The sequence below is a fragment of the Strigops habroptila genome, chromosome Z, assembly GCF_004027225.2.
Source record: "Strigops habroptila isolate Jane chromosome Z, bStrHab1.2.pri, whole genome shotgun sequence".
NCBI lineage: Eukaryota > Metazoa > Chordata > Aves > Psittaciformes > Psittacidae > Strigops > Strigops habroptila.
In genome coordinates, this window is record NC_044302.2 from 21862194 (window position 1) to 21878701 (window position 16508).

At 42.9% G+C, this 16508-nt stretch overlaps 1 protein-coding gene across 10 annotated transcripts in view; it reads right to left on the reverse strand.

Annotated features, from left to right (window-relative positions):
- Positions 1-13: 13 nt before the first annotated feature.
- The window catches only part of LOC115601151 (CCR4-NOT transcription complex subunit 1), a 60401-nt gene continuing 43906 nt past the window's right edge, over positions 14-16508 (reverse strand). For 4 of the 10 annotated variants that reach the window (XM_030470751.2, XM_030470749.2, XM_030470750.2 and 1 more), the window contains exons 32-49: positions 15066-15206; positions 14845-14949; positions 14208-14327; positions 13477-13671; positions 11627-11769; positions 10933-11041; positions 10669-10838; positions 9341-9593; positions 7009-7257; positions 6249-6412; positions 5854-5971; positions 5296-5397; positions 4888-5061; positions 3374-3523; positions 2069-2249; positions 1549-1681; positions 1311-1445; positions 14-1166 (exon numbers count right to left, since the gene is read on the reverse strand). In XM_030470751.2, the coding sequence (XP_030326611.1) occupies positions 1088-1166; positions 1311-1445; positions 1549-1681; positions 2069-2249; positions 3374-3523; positions 4888-5061; positions 5296-5397; positions 5854-5971; positions 6249-6412; positions 7009-7257; positions 9341-9593; positions 10669-10838; positions 10933-11041; positions 11627-11769; positions 13477-13671; positions 14208-14327; positions 14845-14949; positions 15066-15206 (2721 nt within the window). In that variant the 3' untranslated portion in view covers positions 14-1087. The remainder of the gene's footprint in view (positions 1167-1310; positions 1446-1548; positions 1682-2068; positions 2250-3373; positions 3524-4887; positions 5062-5295; positions 5398-5853; positions 5972-6248; positions 6413-7008; positions 7258-9340; positions 9594-10668; positions 10839-10932; positions 11042-11626; positions 11770-13476; positions 13672-14207; positions 14328-14844; positions 14950-15065; positions 15207-16508) is intronic. The other 6 variants (XM_030470754.1, XM_030470755.1, XM_030470753.1 and 3 more) reach the window with 4 other exon arrangements.

The window sequence follows — 16508 nt, forward strand, 5'->3', positions numbered from 1 at the left end:
CAGTGGCACGTGCTGCATGTCATGACTTTAATGTGTAACTACAGTATGCATACATACAAGAAGTGGGAGAACTAAAGCCCAAGAACTAGAAAGGCTACAAAATACAACACATGGACCAATACTTTACAAAACATTCAAAATCCTTACAAAATGGGCTGTATTGGTCCTTTGGGGTTTTTCTTTTTGTCTTTTTTTTTTTTTCTTTTTTTTTTTTTACAAACTTATACTGTGTGGTCACGGGCCGGGGAGTGGGAAAAGGTCTAGATTTAACCTCCCACTTTCCAAAATGTACAAGTGTCGAAAGAAAGAAAAAAAAAAAAACCACACACACTAAAAAAAAAAAAAAAAAAAGGGCGCTATAGGCCTGGTCTCTGGTTTCTTTACTAAAACCAGCTGACCCTCTCCCAAAGGGCCTGCCTGAGGTGTGTCTTCTCCAACAGAAAGGAGGCATTCTCTGTCTGCCAGTCCACTTGCTGTCTGTCAGCATTTCATGAGGGTGTGGGGAAAGCAACACTGAACCTTAACCCCTCCCTCAGCCCTTCCCGTGCTCCATAGTATTTCACATTCCAAACACATCCACCTTTTTTTTTTTTAGAACAACTTAGTGATTTAAAGGTCCCCCATCCACATAAAGAAAAATAAGTTATATAATATTATAACTGGCTTTTCAATATTCTTTGGGAGTCTGGGAATGTCAGAACAAGGAGGTCTGCCCCAGACAAGTGCTTGGCATCAGCAGCTGCCCCTTTATTACAAGCTGGACAGGCACCAGTTACCCATCTGCCTTTTACACAATTTGCACAAACCCAAAAGTCCAGACAAACATTTCTGTTCCTTGTATTTACATTAGTTCAAAATGATATTCACAGCATCTTCTGAATTTTGGCCAAAAGTAAAAAAAATTGGTTTCAAACTTTGGAACATTTTTGAACGACTGAAACTTTTGGAACAACTTTCACCCAGGGTTGGTTGCGTGTATCCAATCAAGGGGGCTGGGAAGGTCAGGAGGAGCCTTACAGAGTCTTCTGTCAGTCGATGGGACGGGGGCCCCCAGGCTGGCACACTTACAACGTGACATGTGGCTCATTTAACTGGCACCAGTCCCTTCCATCACTTGCTGGGCCTGCTTCTGCCCCATGCAGCACTGTGCAACTGACTGGAACAACCTGAACACACAAGCAAAGCAGTGTTAGACACATTTATGGCAGCAAGTAGTGCTTCCACTATCAAGCACCAAAAACTCACAGTGCAACTCAGCCCCTGCTTCAGATATATGTTTTCAGTGAATTTTGTGGTTAATTTATACTCACTTCTCAATTTCTGGGGCACAGTGAACAAACTCATGGTTCCAGAACTTGAATGCTGGATTTTTTATCAGCTCAATGAAAGTAATAAGGAGACCCCAAGGATGAGGCCTGTTTACAATCAGTCGTTCCAAGAGAACCCTGAAATCCAAAAGTAAATCAGTTAGAGCTCAAAAGATCCAAAACACACAAGGAAGGAAAGTAAAAAGCTGGATGCTGGCACACAAAACACCTTCCATCTCACCTAGTGATCTGCTCCTGGATAGCCTCAGTGTTGGCCTCTGCAAACAGGTAGAGCATGGTGCAACTGAAGTAGTGGGTGTGACTATTGGGGTATCGCAGCTGGTTGGCGATTGCATTCAAGAAAAGGTACCGGCCTGCAGAAGAAGCAGTGAGTACAGATGGTTTCCCTTACACACATGCAAAAAGGAATAAGAAGCAGCTAGTACTGAGGTGAAGGTTTGTGAGCCTGCCGTATGAAGGTAGAAGAAACAAAATCAACTGATGATATAAAAAAAACAACCTGATGGGGCAGGAAGAATACAATTCCTCTTCATTAAACTTATTTCTCATTCCCTTGAATATCCTGAATATTTGGCTTTAATATTGCTCCTGTATTCAGTGTTGAAACATTATAACGTAGCATGAGTTGCTGTGAATTCCCTAGCAGCTACATAAAATCACCTCCTGTATTTCTCATAGTGCCAACAGACAATCTGCTGTTAAATTCGACACCTCATGAACTAGAAGTGTTTCCAGCTCACCTTCAGTGTCCAGGTCTACTGCCAAATTCTGGAAGATGTCCATGTGAGCTGAGTGGGTAATGGTGCTCATAGAGGGTGTGCTGCCTTTGTTGTGAATGTGCGCGATAGCTTGAGTACCTACGTAGAGCACCAGGGCATTAATCAGCTGGATGTTGTAGCGGTTGCCAGGTTCATTTGATACCTAATAGCAAAGATAGAAAAAGCATTAACAGTCTATACTCCTTCAGCAACCAAAGGTACAGCATGTACAACAGCATCCAAGCCTCCTCTTGATTATACAGAAGAGGACACACTCAGGACATGAACCAATTCAATTTAGCATTTACCCTTTTGTAATATAGCAGATAGAATGATATATATATATGTGTGTGTGTGTGTATATATTCAAAAACATCAGAAAAGTGTTTAAAGACCCAATGGACAATTTTCGTACTCCCTACAAAAGGTAGAGGCAATGTGAATTCACCAGCAGTGCCAGAGGCTGGCTGACACACACACACACAATCTATGCAAATGCTTCCATATGAGCAGTGAATTTTCCGAGGAAGTCCTACTTCAGCCCTGAAGTCTGTTGCAAGCCAAGCCTTGTGATGTATGAAATGTGGCTGGCTAACAATTCTGAGCTGGCCTGTAGCTAATCTGCCTTTTTTTACTCCTAAAGCATTAGCATGCAGATTCACAGATTTCTAAAACAATGAATCCATTTGGAATCAAAATTTAATCGCATTTAAAAAAAAAAAAAAAAAAAAAAAAAAAAAGAGAAAATCTCAGTCAAGTTCCATAAACCCTGCTGAAGCTCAGGCAATGCCTGGGTAAGCAGTGCTGGAGTCATGTGATAGAAGCCACAAGACTTCCTTGCCCAAAGGTTGAGGACAAAGAAACCAAGCAAGCTTGATACAATCAGCTCTGACTACATTCTTTACTAAGATTTGCAAGGTTGAGCACTACAGACATGTAAGCAGAAGAGTCAGAGTTTTAGATAACTTTACAATTTCACCACAAGTATTTGGCAACTCATGTAGATAAAACTGTTTTTAAATTAAATCATTTTAGGGTCCTTAAAGTCAACATTCCTCTGCCCTTAGAGTCCACCTGTCTGAAACGACTCAACATACACTTAAACATCCTGCTAAGCAGTGGTAAAAGAATTACTCAGAGAAGTGTGCATTTCACAGGGCTTTTCTACTGCCTGGAACACATGCTTTCAACACACCAACAAAATTCCTGCATGGAAGGAGGGTAACTCAGGCATTGAAATAATTTTTCCCACGATATCTGAATTTAGCATCAGCAGAAACCACTCACCTGTAGATTGCTACGTAAGTCAGACAAAAAAGTGACCGGAGAGCGGGTTTTGAGATAGGAATCCAAGTCTTTCTTGAACTGAGGTGGCATCACTCCAGTGAAATTTGTGAGTATTCGTGGAGCAATATTAATCTCACTTAACATATCCACCTGTGGAGAGAAAACCCAGTCAGCTAAACCATAAGCAATCTCTAAAGCAATAAACTGCAAAAGCAGATCTGTAAGCAGTTATTACATCAACTACTGTTGTTGATCACTTTTTCCTACCAGCAATGAAAAGGAAACCAGGCTTTTGCAGATTCCAGAAGAAATCTGGTCTGTGATGTGCAAACTTGTTAGATGACCGTTTCAACGAATGGAGAGTAGAAGATAAAAGATGTCAAGGGTGAGGGCCGTAGGGGAAGTCAGTTGCTGCCTGTGAAGTCTCCCTATCTACACTCAAGACAGTTTGGTAGTTTAAGAAAGTACCAACATCCACACAAGTCAGGAACAGCCTTCCTCAGTCTCAAGAAGTGCTGAGTATTGCAGCTTTGCTCCCATCACCCTGCACAGCTCAGGAAAGGAATAATAACAGGACAATGCTTTAGCAGTGTGAGAAAGTTTGCTTCTAATCATTCCACGATAAGGAGCCTGGCATATGCCTAAAGATTTACTTTGATAACATTAACACTTCTCAACGCCTCTCGCCATTATGCAAAATGCTTGTCTCAGAATGGTGGTTTATCTCATTATTTTCAAGATAAGATGGAATCTCTGTTTCTCATCCAAAAGTATTTGCAATTACACAGTGCTCTTCACCAGCTCTTCAATCATTAGTTAACTGAACTCCAGTTGCCACACATCCTGCAGAGCAGAAACTGTACAATTCAGCATGAGCTTAACACAACAGGCATGAACTGTTGTCTGAACTTCCAAAGAGCAAAGCCACAAAGACTGCTTAAGCAGTCTGGTTTTCAGTGACAAACGAGACAGGAAAATGATAAAGATTCCCTTGCTCCAACATGTTCTGCCAGTCAGATTTAGGGACATCATAAAGTAGTTTCCCTTTGGGAAAAGAAAAGTCCTCTGGTTTCCCATGCAAAAGCTATGTTCTTGGGGCAGGTCTCATGTAATACAAGTCTCACCAGCCTGTCCTTCTAGGTTGAACCTGTACACATCTTGCAAGTGAGCTAAGTGTCTATGGGTGCCAATGAAGCCACATAGAAAGAGGCAAGCTTTATGCTTCCAACTGCAACTGATTTCATGCAGACAAGACTGTATCCTGCTTGCGTGGAAAACCTCAAACACTGAGTGTTACAAACATAATTGAAACCTACCTGCTTTTTAAAAAAATGCTGTTCTGCTAGCTGCTATGTGACTTAAGTTTCCAATTACCTGTTAACTTCTGAATAGTTGCATTAATTCAAGTATCAGTTAAAACTGTTCCCAAAATCCCACAGCCTCCACCAAGAAAAAAGAAGAGTAGACAGAGCATTAAAGCTTCCCATTATCAAGCTCATGAAAGGAAGTCCTACCTTTAGATTGGGGGTGAAAGGGTCTGGAAGCCTCATGTTCCGTGGGAAGGCACTAAGGATCAGATTCCTTAGCTGAATACAGTTAGGTGGGATCACATCACAGAAACCATAGTGGTAGTCACAAAGAAATTCTGGGAAATCGTGCAACAGGACCAGCAACACACGCAGAGTGCCCTGGAAAATAAAATATGAGAAAACTTGCACAGCCATTCTTCCATGTTATGTGGTTAACATTAACAGGAAGAAATTCATTTGGGGAGGTAGCCAGTTTCTGTCCCACACCAGATTTGCATTTAACTCTAAGATATAAATTCTAAAAGCACATTAAATACTATTTTGATACCAGAAAACCTCTACTTTCAGACCACTTTGGCTAAAAGTAGCATCTATTAGCTGGCATTTTTTTACCTTGTAAAGAATTTGCATAGGTTTGGTGAGTTCCACATTTCTAAGGAAAGGAGCTAAGTACTTGAAGAGATCAATCAGTAACTGGGCATACATAGGCCAACCCTGTCAAGAGAAAAACAGCAGGTGGAAAATGTGCAACGAAAAGCAGTTATCTTAACTTCAAAACTGTAATTAGATTGGTCTTCATATAAACCTGGATCAGAGTTACGTCCCACTGCTACCTCTAGCAGTGAGTGCAGCACAGCTTTAGCTGCACATCATATGCTATGGGTGTTTCCAGAACACTCCACATGCCATCCTGAGTCGGCAGTATTTGGTCTGGACTACAGCTCTTCCAGACTTTCACAAAAGCATGTTTATTAACCCCAATTCACCCTACAGCCCACTGTTTACTGACACAAAGATTCTCCTCCATGCAGTTAGGTGACTGTGAATATGGAAAACAACAAAACAGAACAGCCATGCTACTAGTGCACTTCCAGAGATGTGAAACAGCACCACACTAGATAAGCTTCTGTGTGAGCTCTTTAATTCAGAAGAGATAAACTGCAGCCACACCTTCTGCTGTGGGGTATGTGCCAGCATTCTTGCAATAAATATCCGATGGGAGATCAGTTCCAGCCAGGCATAAACAAAACCTGGAGCTTTTGTAGGCCTCAGGATGTGAAATGTGTTACTGAAAGAAAAGTTAGAGCAGGTTAGAAGTGCACAGCAATAAGATCGCTTTCCATAACATTGAAGGAAAACATACACAGCCCTAGAAGCAAGGCATTTTAGCATCTTGGGGTCTACCATCATCTCCCTTAAAACAAGCAAGTGGACAGTCTATAGGAGGAATCAGTTATTCCAAATGGGATTAAGCCACCACAAAGAAACAATCAGATAGCCTTTAGATGAAAAATCTTGATCCTACTAGGAAAGCATGAGCATTGTGGCCAATCTCAAATACATACCAGAAAGCTGTGAGTGTCTGGAAGTTGATGGTCTCCAGCACATGCTCAGGAGCATTTAATTCCAACAGCAGCATGATGAAAATGCGATGGTAAGGAAGTTGCTGAAACTCACTCTGCCGAACATCGTGGTCTTGCAGAAGAACTCCCACCACAATACCAAGGACCTAAAGAGATCAAGACGTGACAGTGGTGACAGAGAGAATTACTTTGCAAGTCTGCCTATAGGTAATACTTTAACCATCAGGTAAAAAAATATAATCTGTAGATTCTAACAAGAACCGAAACTTTAGTTATTGGCAATGCTACGTGAATTAATATAATTTGTATCAGCAATTCCCAACCATGGTATTTTGTTCTCCCCGTCCCATGGGTCACAATGACTGACTGGGCAGTGTTGGGAGACCTTAACTACCTAAGTCTTCCTAGCCATAAACAGAGTAGTGCAAAAGTATTGGCAAGGCCCTCACATAATCAAGTCAGACACTCAGGAATCACCCAAAGCACACTTTTAAAGCCTCAAAACAACAGCAGAGGACTTTTTCGTTTCAAGGCACAAAGGTGAGTTTCAGGTTTGTTTGATATGAATTCTTCATGAACAAGAAAGCCACCTGGCATCGTGATGCTCCACTCAACAGTTTATCAAGTCCTCAATCTGATCCATCAGCAGTAGCCTGCACTAAGGTCTACATTTTACATTAATCAGCAAAGGCATGCCCAATTCTGCACTTTAAATGCCAGGAATGCAAAAAGGGTTCCCAACCTTATTCAGGAGGTTGATCTTTGTAACTGTGTTGGTTGCCTCCCCAGAGTGCTTCACTAGCAGTGCAATAAGTCGCACAAAGGCATCCAGATTGTGGTAGCACTTGGCTCGAATCATAGTGGGGTTGGCAGCGGGGTTATGCTGCTGCTCAGCCTGAGCACGATAGCTGATCTCAACACACATTTCAGTGCACAGGCGGAAAAAGCGGGTGATCAGGTCATCGGTTTTCAGGATTCCTTGCTGGTGCATCTATCCAGGAAAAGAAAAAAAATCTCAGAACTATAACATCAGGAAGTGCATTTTACAACTTATTTCAAACAACACACACTTTACAAAGCACTCACCTTGCCTGGCACAATTAATTTTTACCATGCTCTCAAGAGAGATGGGTAGCAAGCTATCTCTGCTATTCCTTCCCAATATAAGTATTTTCAAGGCAATTTGAGGGTGGCAACACAATTTTAACACAAGCATTTACTCCCAAATAGAGTCTTTTTGATCCCAATTCTTTTCAACCATCAGCACAGCTAAGGAGCCTGTTTCAGTATCAGTTCTGCCACCAGCACGCAACCTTGCATGAAGGACAGAAAGAGGCGGCAGCAGTTCAGTCTGTCTGGCCTTCAGGAGCCCACGCAGGACATAAAAGCTCTATAAAGGGCAGACTTGAGCTGCTAGCTCAGGAATCATTGCTACTTTGCAGCAACATAGAATCACAGACTGGTTTGGGTTGGAAGGGACTTCAAGATTATCCAGTTCCAACCCCTTGCCACAGGCAGGGACACCTTCCACTAGACCACGTTGCTCCCAGCCCCGTCCAAGCTGGCCTTGAACACTGCCAGGGATGAGGCAGAAGCGGAATCTGTAGATTGCAGAAGCTATCTGCATTTGGAGAGTGAATTTTCCTTACAGGAAAATGATGCATAGAGAAAGACTGCACAGGCTTTTTTGTTTGTTTTGCATTGGGGTTTGTTTTTAGTAACATACATCTTAAGAGACCTCCTTTTATTTGTTACCTGTAGCATTAAAACCTATCATTAAAACCGCCAAAATGAAACAAATTACACTGCATAAACAGCATAATTGCTAACTCTTGGAGAACTTCTAGCATTTCCGGAGAAACTTTTTTTAAGAAAGGAATTAATGTATCTGCCTTCAAAGTACTATGCTCCTTGTTCTGAAGACTAGTGCAAAGAAAGCAACGCTTAAGTTAAGCAGCCAAAGTTATGGTAATTTAAGTTCAATAACGAAACCTCGTTTAACAGTTATTTAAATATTCCTCTAAATCCCACAGCTAAAGCCTGTAAGGAAAAAATTATATATCAACACTGTGATATATTGCATTTGCTAGTTCAAGCAAATGCAATATATCAAGTTCTGACGATGTATGTACAAAAGGTAAGCAAACAAGTGTGATAAGAGTGAAGCATGACAAAAGTGCATTGAGCATTAGGAGTACACTGTACTAAAGTATGTTTTAAAAGCATACTTTAAGTTACAAAGAGAGGAAGGTCACATGAAGAGGTAAAGCTTATTTTTAAAAAGTGGGTTTAACACAAGACCTATGCAGGAGAAGTCAGACCAACAGAAAGCTGAGGAAACACTGCAAATATACTAAGTCAGGGGCTCCCGCCAGGAAGACAGTTTTACAACAATGACTGCAGATACACAGGCATTTTGGTATCACACATATTTGGCTATAGTGGGCATCTCCCTGCTCAGTCACAGCTGGAAGGCAGACGTGAGCTGTTCATCACAGCTGTTAAGGTGTCCTGGAGGAAAATGTTGGAGGCCATTTAAATTTAGGCACCTCTTTAGCTAATGAAATTTCAAGTTTTTCCTCACTCTAATGAATGATTCCTGTTAAAAAAAGGATTTCCTTGTTCACATGGTCTGAAACAATTCACTTGCAACTCTATTAACAGTTTCCTTTTGCAGGCTGTCAGAGCACATCGTCTGAAACGACTCACTCGCAACTCTATTAACAATTTCCTTTTGCCGGCTGTCAGAGCTTTTACCTGTTACCCACAATGAGCAACACTAGTCAAGCTTCATTACACAGAGCGTGCTAGCACTATTCCCAAGAGCTATCTAACCTGAAGCTCTCCCACCAAACTTATCCCAAAACTGAACTCACAGCTTGTTGCTACGGTATCTGAAGAACAGGATCTGGGGAAGGGCAGGGGTTTCTGCAGAAATTTACCATCAAAACCAGGCAAAATTTTTAAGGTCAACTGCCATACACCTGAAATTTTTAGAAGGATGCCTAGTATGGATTATAACACTGCTTGAAAATGGAGGGCATCATACCCTACTGATGTTGAATAAAAAGCACCTTTCTTTCCAAAAGCTCTACCTGTCCAACAAATGCAGAGAATGCTTTGGTACTGTCACGGCCTGCTGCAGCTGAATGGTAGAGGTTCACCCACTCCCTCAGCAGGTATTCTGCCTTCTCCCTCAGACCTGGTGGGTCATCATACTCAGAGGCTTGGGAAATTCCTGAATGCATCATGAAATTGGGACCTCCGTGAGCACGGTCAATCATTGCTTCATAGTTTGATCGGACCACTTCCATCAGCTGGGGTAACCTAATGCAACAGAGCAAGAGCTGGGTTAGAATTTCTCCTCCCCCAAGAGGTGCAGAAACCAGAAGCTCACTCAAATATAGTTGGAAGCAAGTTATTTCTTGTACTAAATCTTCCTATCTTCCAGTCCTCACTGGAACAGCAGAAACAAGTCATGGGTGCAGATACACTTATGATGAAAAAAGGCACACTGAAATCATCCAAGCTTCAAAGTTTCACTTCAGTTCATCCAGCAGTGTGCTGCAACAAAGCACCATGAGTACTTCAGAAGCCCTAAAATGCTGTGAGACAGTGAGATGTCAGTGCTAAACAGTCTGGCTGGGGTACTACACATGGCTGCAGTGAAAGTTAAGTCATGTAGCAAAGACAGTGCACCCAAACTGCAGGCAAAAGGACTTTTATTTGGGACCTCCCACTAGCAGTTGTGTTGGTAGAGGCAGCCACTGCCACCACCAGCACCAGCTGCTGGTTTATCTCAAGCAATCCTGAGTTCTCTAAGCTTTAATCCATTTCCTCCCTCAAATCCAGCAGCAGTTGCTTCCACCTTAGTAATATGAGGCCCGCAAGTCCCACAGGTATTTCCAGATGCTGTGGCTGTTTGATGCCCAATTATCTGCTGGTGGATACACAAGCCGCACACGACTGGTGGATGATTGCTTCACAGACACCAAAATTGTCTAAAGAAGCAAAAAGGATTGTCTAATTTGATGAATTGCTCGTGATTAACAAATAAACATATTAACACCTAGATATTGAACATCTGAACGGGTAAAAATTTTGCCCAAATTTGAGATGAGGCAAGAATTCAAGCAAGTTTCTCAGAGTACCAGGGCATTTTGGAGTACAGTGCACAGAAGGATTTTTCCTGTTTAAGCATTCAGTTTGCCATGATGCTGCAGCTGCCTCTATTTTGGAATAAAAATTAGCACAATTACATTGGAGTAACAGCATTAACTGCAGGATAGGACTGCAGCCCTCGAGAAAGTTTAAAGCTGTATGATTTGAGACACTGTCTACATAATATTCAAATTGTAAATGAGCACAAGTAGTAATATACCACACAGTATTTCAATCTCACCCTTCCGGGGCATTTCCTCTGGAATGAGCATTAATCCTCATGAGTGTCTCAATTGTGTGAAACAGATCTGCCTCTGTTACATGGGCAACACTTCTCTCATCCACCAAGAGGATCTTTACCAATTGCATGGCAAATGCCACAGCCATGTAGTTCAAGCCATTCTCCATGGACTGTCAACATGAGAAAGGAAATTAAAGTTCAATCACAAATCTTGAAGTGGACTGACCATCACCATTCTCCTCCAAAAGAGCAGGTACGCTTTACCTGAGCCAAGTGAAGGTCATACTGCTGCATGTTAACAAGGTGATTGCGGATCAGCAGCTCCACAGCTTCCACATTGTACTTGTACTCATCTCTGCATTCAATCAGGCACCTGAAGAATTGAACTGCTTTTAAAAAGCATACTTAACACAGTTTAAGTGAAGCAACTCAAATCTAATACTTCAGAAACCGTGCCATTCACTGTGGTTGTTAGTTGGCTCCAGAAGAAGTCTCTTCTAGAGCATTCCCTGAGGTAATGCTGGAGTTGAAAACAGCCATCAGCCTCAAACATTTGCTGCCCTGCAAAAGCGGTCACAACATGCCTTCAAGAGCTTCAGCAGAAGCAGCTCTCTTCTAAGGACAAGCTGGCACAGCTGTCTCACTGAAGCACCAGTGCTCCTGCTGCAGGGATATGCCATGCCACATAGTTTGTGACAGCTCAGAGACATTCTCTGTAAAATGACGGAAAAAACCCCAACCCCCAGAGCATTTTTAACGTCTAATACCATTGAAGATTCCTACCATGTTCTAGATGAAGCAGCATTATATGATCTGGTTACTTTTGACAAAAGCTAGTTACTTTGTCTCTCCAAACTGCAGCAATGCAAAACATTAACAGGCAAGAGATTCAGAATACACAGGAACTCCCAAAAGATGATGAAAGCTACATCAATGTTCCTATTGTCTCATAACTGACCTAGTAATTTGTTTATTACACCATGGAGATCCATAGGCACGGCCGTCCTGCAGAGCCTTCAGCACAAGCAGATGACACTCCCGATAGCGAAGCAGGAGGTCAGCATCTGCCCCACTGGTGGCATCCAGTAAGCCCTCTACAGCCTAGAACAGATGCAACCTGTTAGCAGAGGGAAAAACAAGTCCTCTTCCAAGTCTTCTGCAAATTACATCAGCAAGAGCTATCACCAGAAGCCTGAGATTTGCTAAAACCAATTTAGTTATTGTGTTGACCCCTTGATGAGAATATGTGAGATTTTACCAGCTACTATGACATTTACATGTTTACTGCACGCAGCTGTCCCACCACAAACAAGCCTCTCTATGCCCCACTTCATGCACCAAATAGTTTGAAAGACTGCATTAGTTTGTGCTGCAGCTTCTCTAAGTCAATGCCTTCTCAAACGCAATTCTGCATATGGCTCATGAAAAACGACATGGAAGGAGATATGCAGAACCTGCCAGAGGCTAGCTCTTAGGTTTTTTAGACAAAGAGCTGCAGCACTCAGACACACCTCTGCTAGTCTATAGCAAATGGAAGATGAGTCTTACAGGGGCAGCAAAATTTACATGGGCAAGTCCTATTCAGGATTAGATCTTTAACAGGTACAAGCACTACCAGCCAAGAATAGTCTCCCTCCAGCTTGTGTTTTGATGCTGTTCTTGGATCCTCAGGTAGACAGATCTGTATCCTTCCACCATCCACACGTGTCACTACGCTCTGCACTAATAATGAGGCACAGATGCCAGCTCAGCTCCTAGAGCTCACTGTGACACTCCTCTCCTGGTATAGTCTACTAGTTCTGGCTGGAATGGAGTTAATTTGCTTCCTAGCAGCCCATAAGGTGCTGTGCTTTGGATTTGTGCTGAAACACTGTCGACAACACACCAGTGTTTTGCCAGTTGCTGAACAGCATTTGCACAGCATCAAGATTTTCTTTCCCACTCTGCCTCCCACACCATTTGGCAGGCTGGGGATGGGCAAGAGGCTGGGAAGCACCACAGCCAGGACAGCTGACCTAAACTGAATGAAGGGATGTTCCATATCATATGACATCATGTTCAGTAATAAAAGCTCAGGGAAAGGAGGATGAAGGGGGGCATTCACTGCCTTCCCAAGCAAATGTTCCATGTGCTGACGTCCTGCTTCAGGAGTGGCTAGACAGCTGCCTGCTGATGGGAAGCAATGATTTTTATTTTTGTTCTGTTTGCTGAAAAGCACACAGCTTTTCTTTCCCTACTAAACTGCCATAATCTGAACAAACAAGACATCTTGCCTTCCCTTTATTTTCTCCCTGTCCTGAAGAGAAGCAGAATGAGTGAGCAGCTAAATGGATGCTTGGTTGTTGGCCAGTGTCAACCCACCAGGCATATTCATTTGTCAGTTACTGCAAAATACAATCCCCAAGTATGTCACTATAAATACGGTCCTATACTCAGTAATATCTACCTATATAGGCAGTTCAAATGTCATCTTAGCCTACAAATCATTCTGAAATCAAAGACTGTTCCTGAGTGCAATAGCTCTGTACTTGCCTCATGTGAACAAAACTCCTCTAAGTACCAGGATTCTGTACCTGCTTTCTTCCACAGCAGCCTGGCCACCACATGTACAAAACACCATGTGAACATCATGACTCTCTTCCAATTTTGTTTACCGAATTTCCAAAGACAGCAGTTGCTCAGTACTGTTCACCAAGCAAGATCCACAGGATGCATGAAAGTACACAGTCACCAGCAAGGTAATCCACCAGCCAGATGAGTAATAAACTCTAGGTGAGTTATTACAGGAGAAGAGTTGCTAACACTCACCTTCTGCAGTAGTCCAAGCGCAGCAATAGCATCCCGGGAGTTCCGAGCCACTACTACAGCCTCCAAGAGGCTGCGCAATGCTTGAGCTTGAGGATTCATGGCTAAGGTGTGTGGAATGGACTGCAGGTGCTGCTCCAGTTCTGCCATACATTTGTCATAGATTTGTGCTACGTCATCTGTAGCCCAGGCTTGCTGCTTAAGAGAAAGTGGGAATGAGTGATTTTTGCAAGGATTATATTTGTGCAACTTATACTGACTGGCTATTCTGTATTCAGAATTTAGACCTTTGAAGTACTCCAGTTAGTTATGCTGGCATTTTAAATACACAAATATGAGCAAATTAAGCTGTGGAAATAACTAGCAAACAATTCCAGCAGTCCTTAAGACCAAGAATGCATACAAAAACCTGTCTGCTGTCTCAAAATCCGTGCTTGCCATCCATGGTCTTACCGCAAAAGTAACATGGGATTTGAATAAAATATTTCACTGCTGCTAAAATTACATGTGGTAATCACAACTTGCAGATCTTGTCCCAGTTTGGGTTACAAATTACATTCTAAGACTGGATCTAAGTTTTAATGTCAAACTAATCATAACATAAAACTAATGCATCTTACAACCACTACTCCTAAGCCTGATTCTTACCAGTCTTCTAGCAAGGGACACAAGTACCGCAAGATTCACCAACAGGGCTATAGTACTCACAAACCGATCAATTCAGAAATCTCTACCTTCATAGGCTGAGCCAAGAATCCTGTGGGCTGAGTTAAGTCATTGGTAGGCAGAAAGCCAGGGACATTGCGTGCAAACTCTTCGTAAACAGCCAGCTGTTTTGGGTCCACACCTCCAACCTTTGCAATGAAAAGTACAGGCATTAATCTCATTGTTAAGCACTGTGGCAGTAAGAAATGAAGGCAGCTTGTGTAACACATAGCTGCTCAGTCACACTCTTAAATTGAATGGCTAGGACATCAAGAAGTAGGATTCAGCTGCTCTGCACTGAGGTCCTATCATACTGGCTTCATCCACAGATGACAAGATAAATGCTCTACTGAGAGCACAAGATATGTCCTTTAAGGGAATAAAACATAAGATGACAATGAAACAGGCTAGTCATCTTTCAGTGAAAGGAGCAACACAGCACAAGAGACAGGACTTTCAAGGTCCTCTAGGAATTGAGAAAAATTATAGGAACACTCTGGACCAACATATTCATGTATTCCATTACTAATCAAGCTAATAGCAGTTGCACTAGCAGACAAGACTAGCAATATCCAGGACTGCTCAGCTGAAGCTCTGCAACCCACTTTTCATTACCAAGAGGGGGACAAGAGCCACATCAGAGTGTGGCTCAGTTTATATCCTCACCTTTAACCTGATCTGTTCGGGCATCCTCTCAGCCTGGTAAGTTAACACAACAGGATCACAGTACCGACGACCCTCTTGTCTAGCATGTTTTCTGAGCTCAAATTCCTGGGGAGGGCGCAAGAAAACCAAAACAACCAAACACCACAATGGATTTTAGACACTGAGTCTGGATGTATTTGAGCACATATAATGCTTCTAAAAGGCATCAGTCCCATACTTACAGTTGCGAGCCTCTTGTCCATCTCAGGGCCTGCCTTTTCCACAGCCGTCTTCTGGATAAAGCAGCAGGCCAGCTCACAGTTGTCCTGTGCTAACTGGGCTGCTGCCTGCTCCATCATGTCCCTCTGTTGCGGGGAGGCTGCCTATTGAAAATCACAATCATCAGTGAAGGCTGTACATCTCCCCTGTATTTTACTAGCCTTAAAATCTGTGTCACTGCCTTTACAGAACACGAGCAATAAAAAGGAATGCTCTTAAGAATGTACTCTCTTTGCATGGAATATACAACAGTAAATTTAATTTTGCATAGCTTTGAATAAAACATGGAGGCAAGATGATAGCAAAGACTTTCAAACAAGGAACAACACAGGAGGAGGTTCTCCATCAACCTGTCTCCATAGGGCATAGACATAAAGCCCTGCTTTGGGCTGACGCACATATGACAGATGTTAATGCAGGAAAAACAAACCTCACATCACAGTGTAAAAGTTCACCCACTTCCTAGGTTGTAATCAGAAGATACAAAGGTACATCACTAAATGGAAGATTAGTCCTAATTGTTTTTCAGTGGATTCCCTTTCTGATACAGATTTTCTTCTTTCCTTCTTGGAGTCTGGTTTGAGAGAACCCTGAACATTTGGACTTACTTTCAAGGGTGCAAAGCAGCAACTCCAACTGGAAACAGAATACACAAGGTGCAGCAAACAGTCCAATCTACTTGGATTTGCTTACCCATTAAGATCTACTCCTCTTTCATACCTTATATCTGGTATCTTACTGTGTTCGGCTCTAGGGCCCCCAATGCAAGAGGCACGTGGACCTGCTCAAGCAAGTCCAGAGGAGACCACGGAGATGCTGTGAGGGCTGGAGCAGCTCTGCTCTGGAGACAGGCTGAGAGAGCTGGGCTTGTTCAGCCTGCAGAAGAGAAGGCTCCGGGAGACCTTCGAGCAGCTCCAGTGTCTAAAAGGGCTACAAGAAACCTGGAGAGGGGCTTTGGACAAGGGCCTGCAGGGACAGGACAAGGGGGAATGGCTTTAACCTGACAGAGGGGAGACAGAGATGAGATCTTAGGCAGAAGTTCTTCCCTGCGAGGGTGGTGAGGCCCTGGCACAGGTTGCCCCGAGAAGCTGTGGCTGCCCCATCCCTGGCAGTGTTCAAGGCCAGGTTGGACGGGACTTGGAGCAACCTGGTCTAGTGGGAGGTGTCCCTGCCTGTGGCAGGGGGTTAGAACTGGATGAGCTTTAAGGTCCCTTCCAACCCAAACCATTTTATTATTCAAGGATGAATCACAGCAAGACTGCATACCAAAGGAGTACCTCCATCCCTCTTATCAGAGGATAACAGCACTTTCTTTTACGGTTACCAGCTTGACACCCAAACTCTGAACTGTAATTAGCACAGGAGCTAACAGTAGTCACTGGCTGAGCTCGCATGTGAACAAAGCA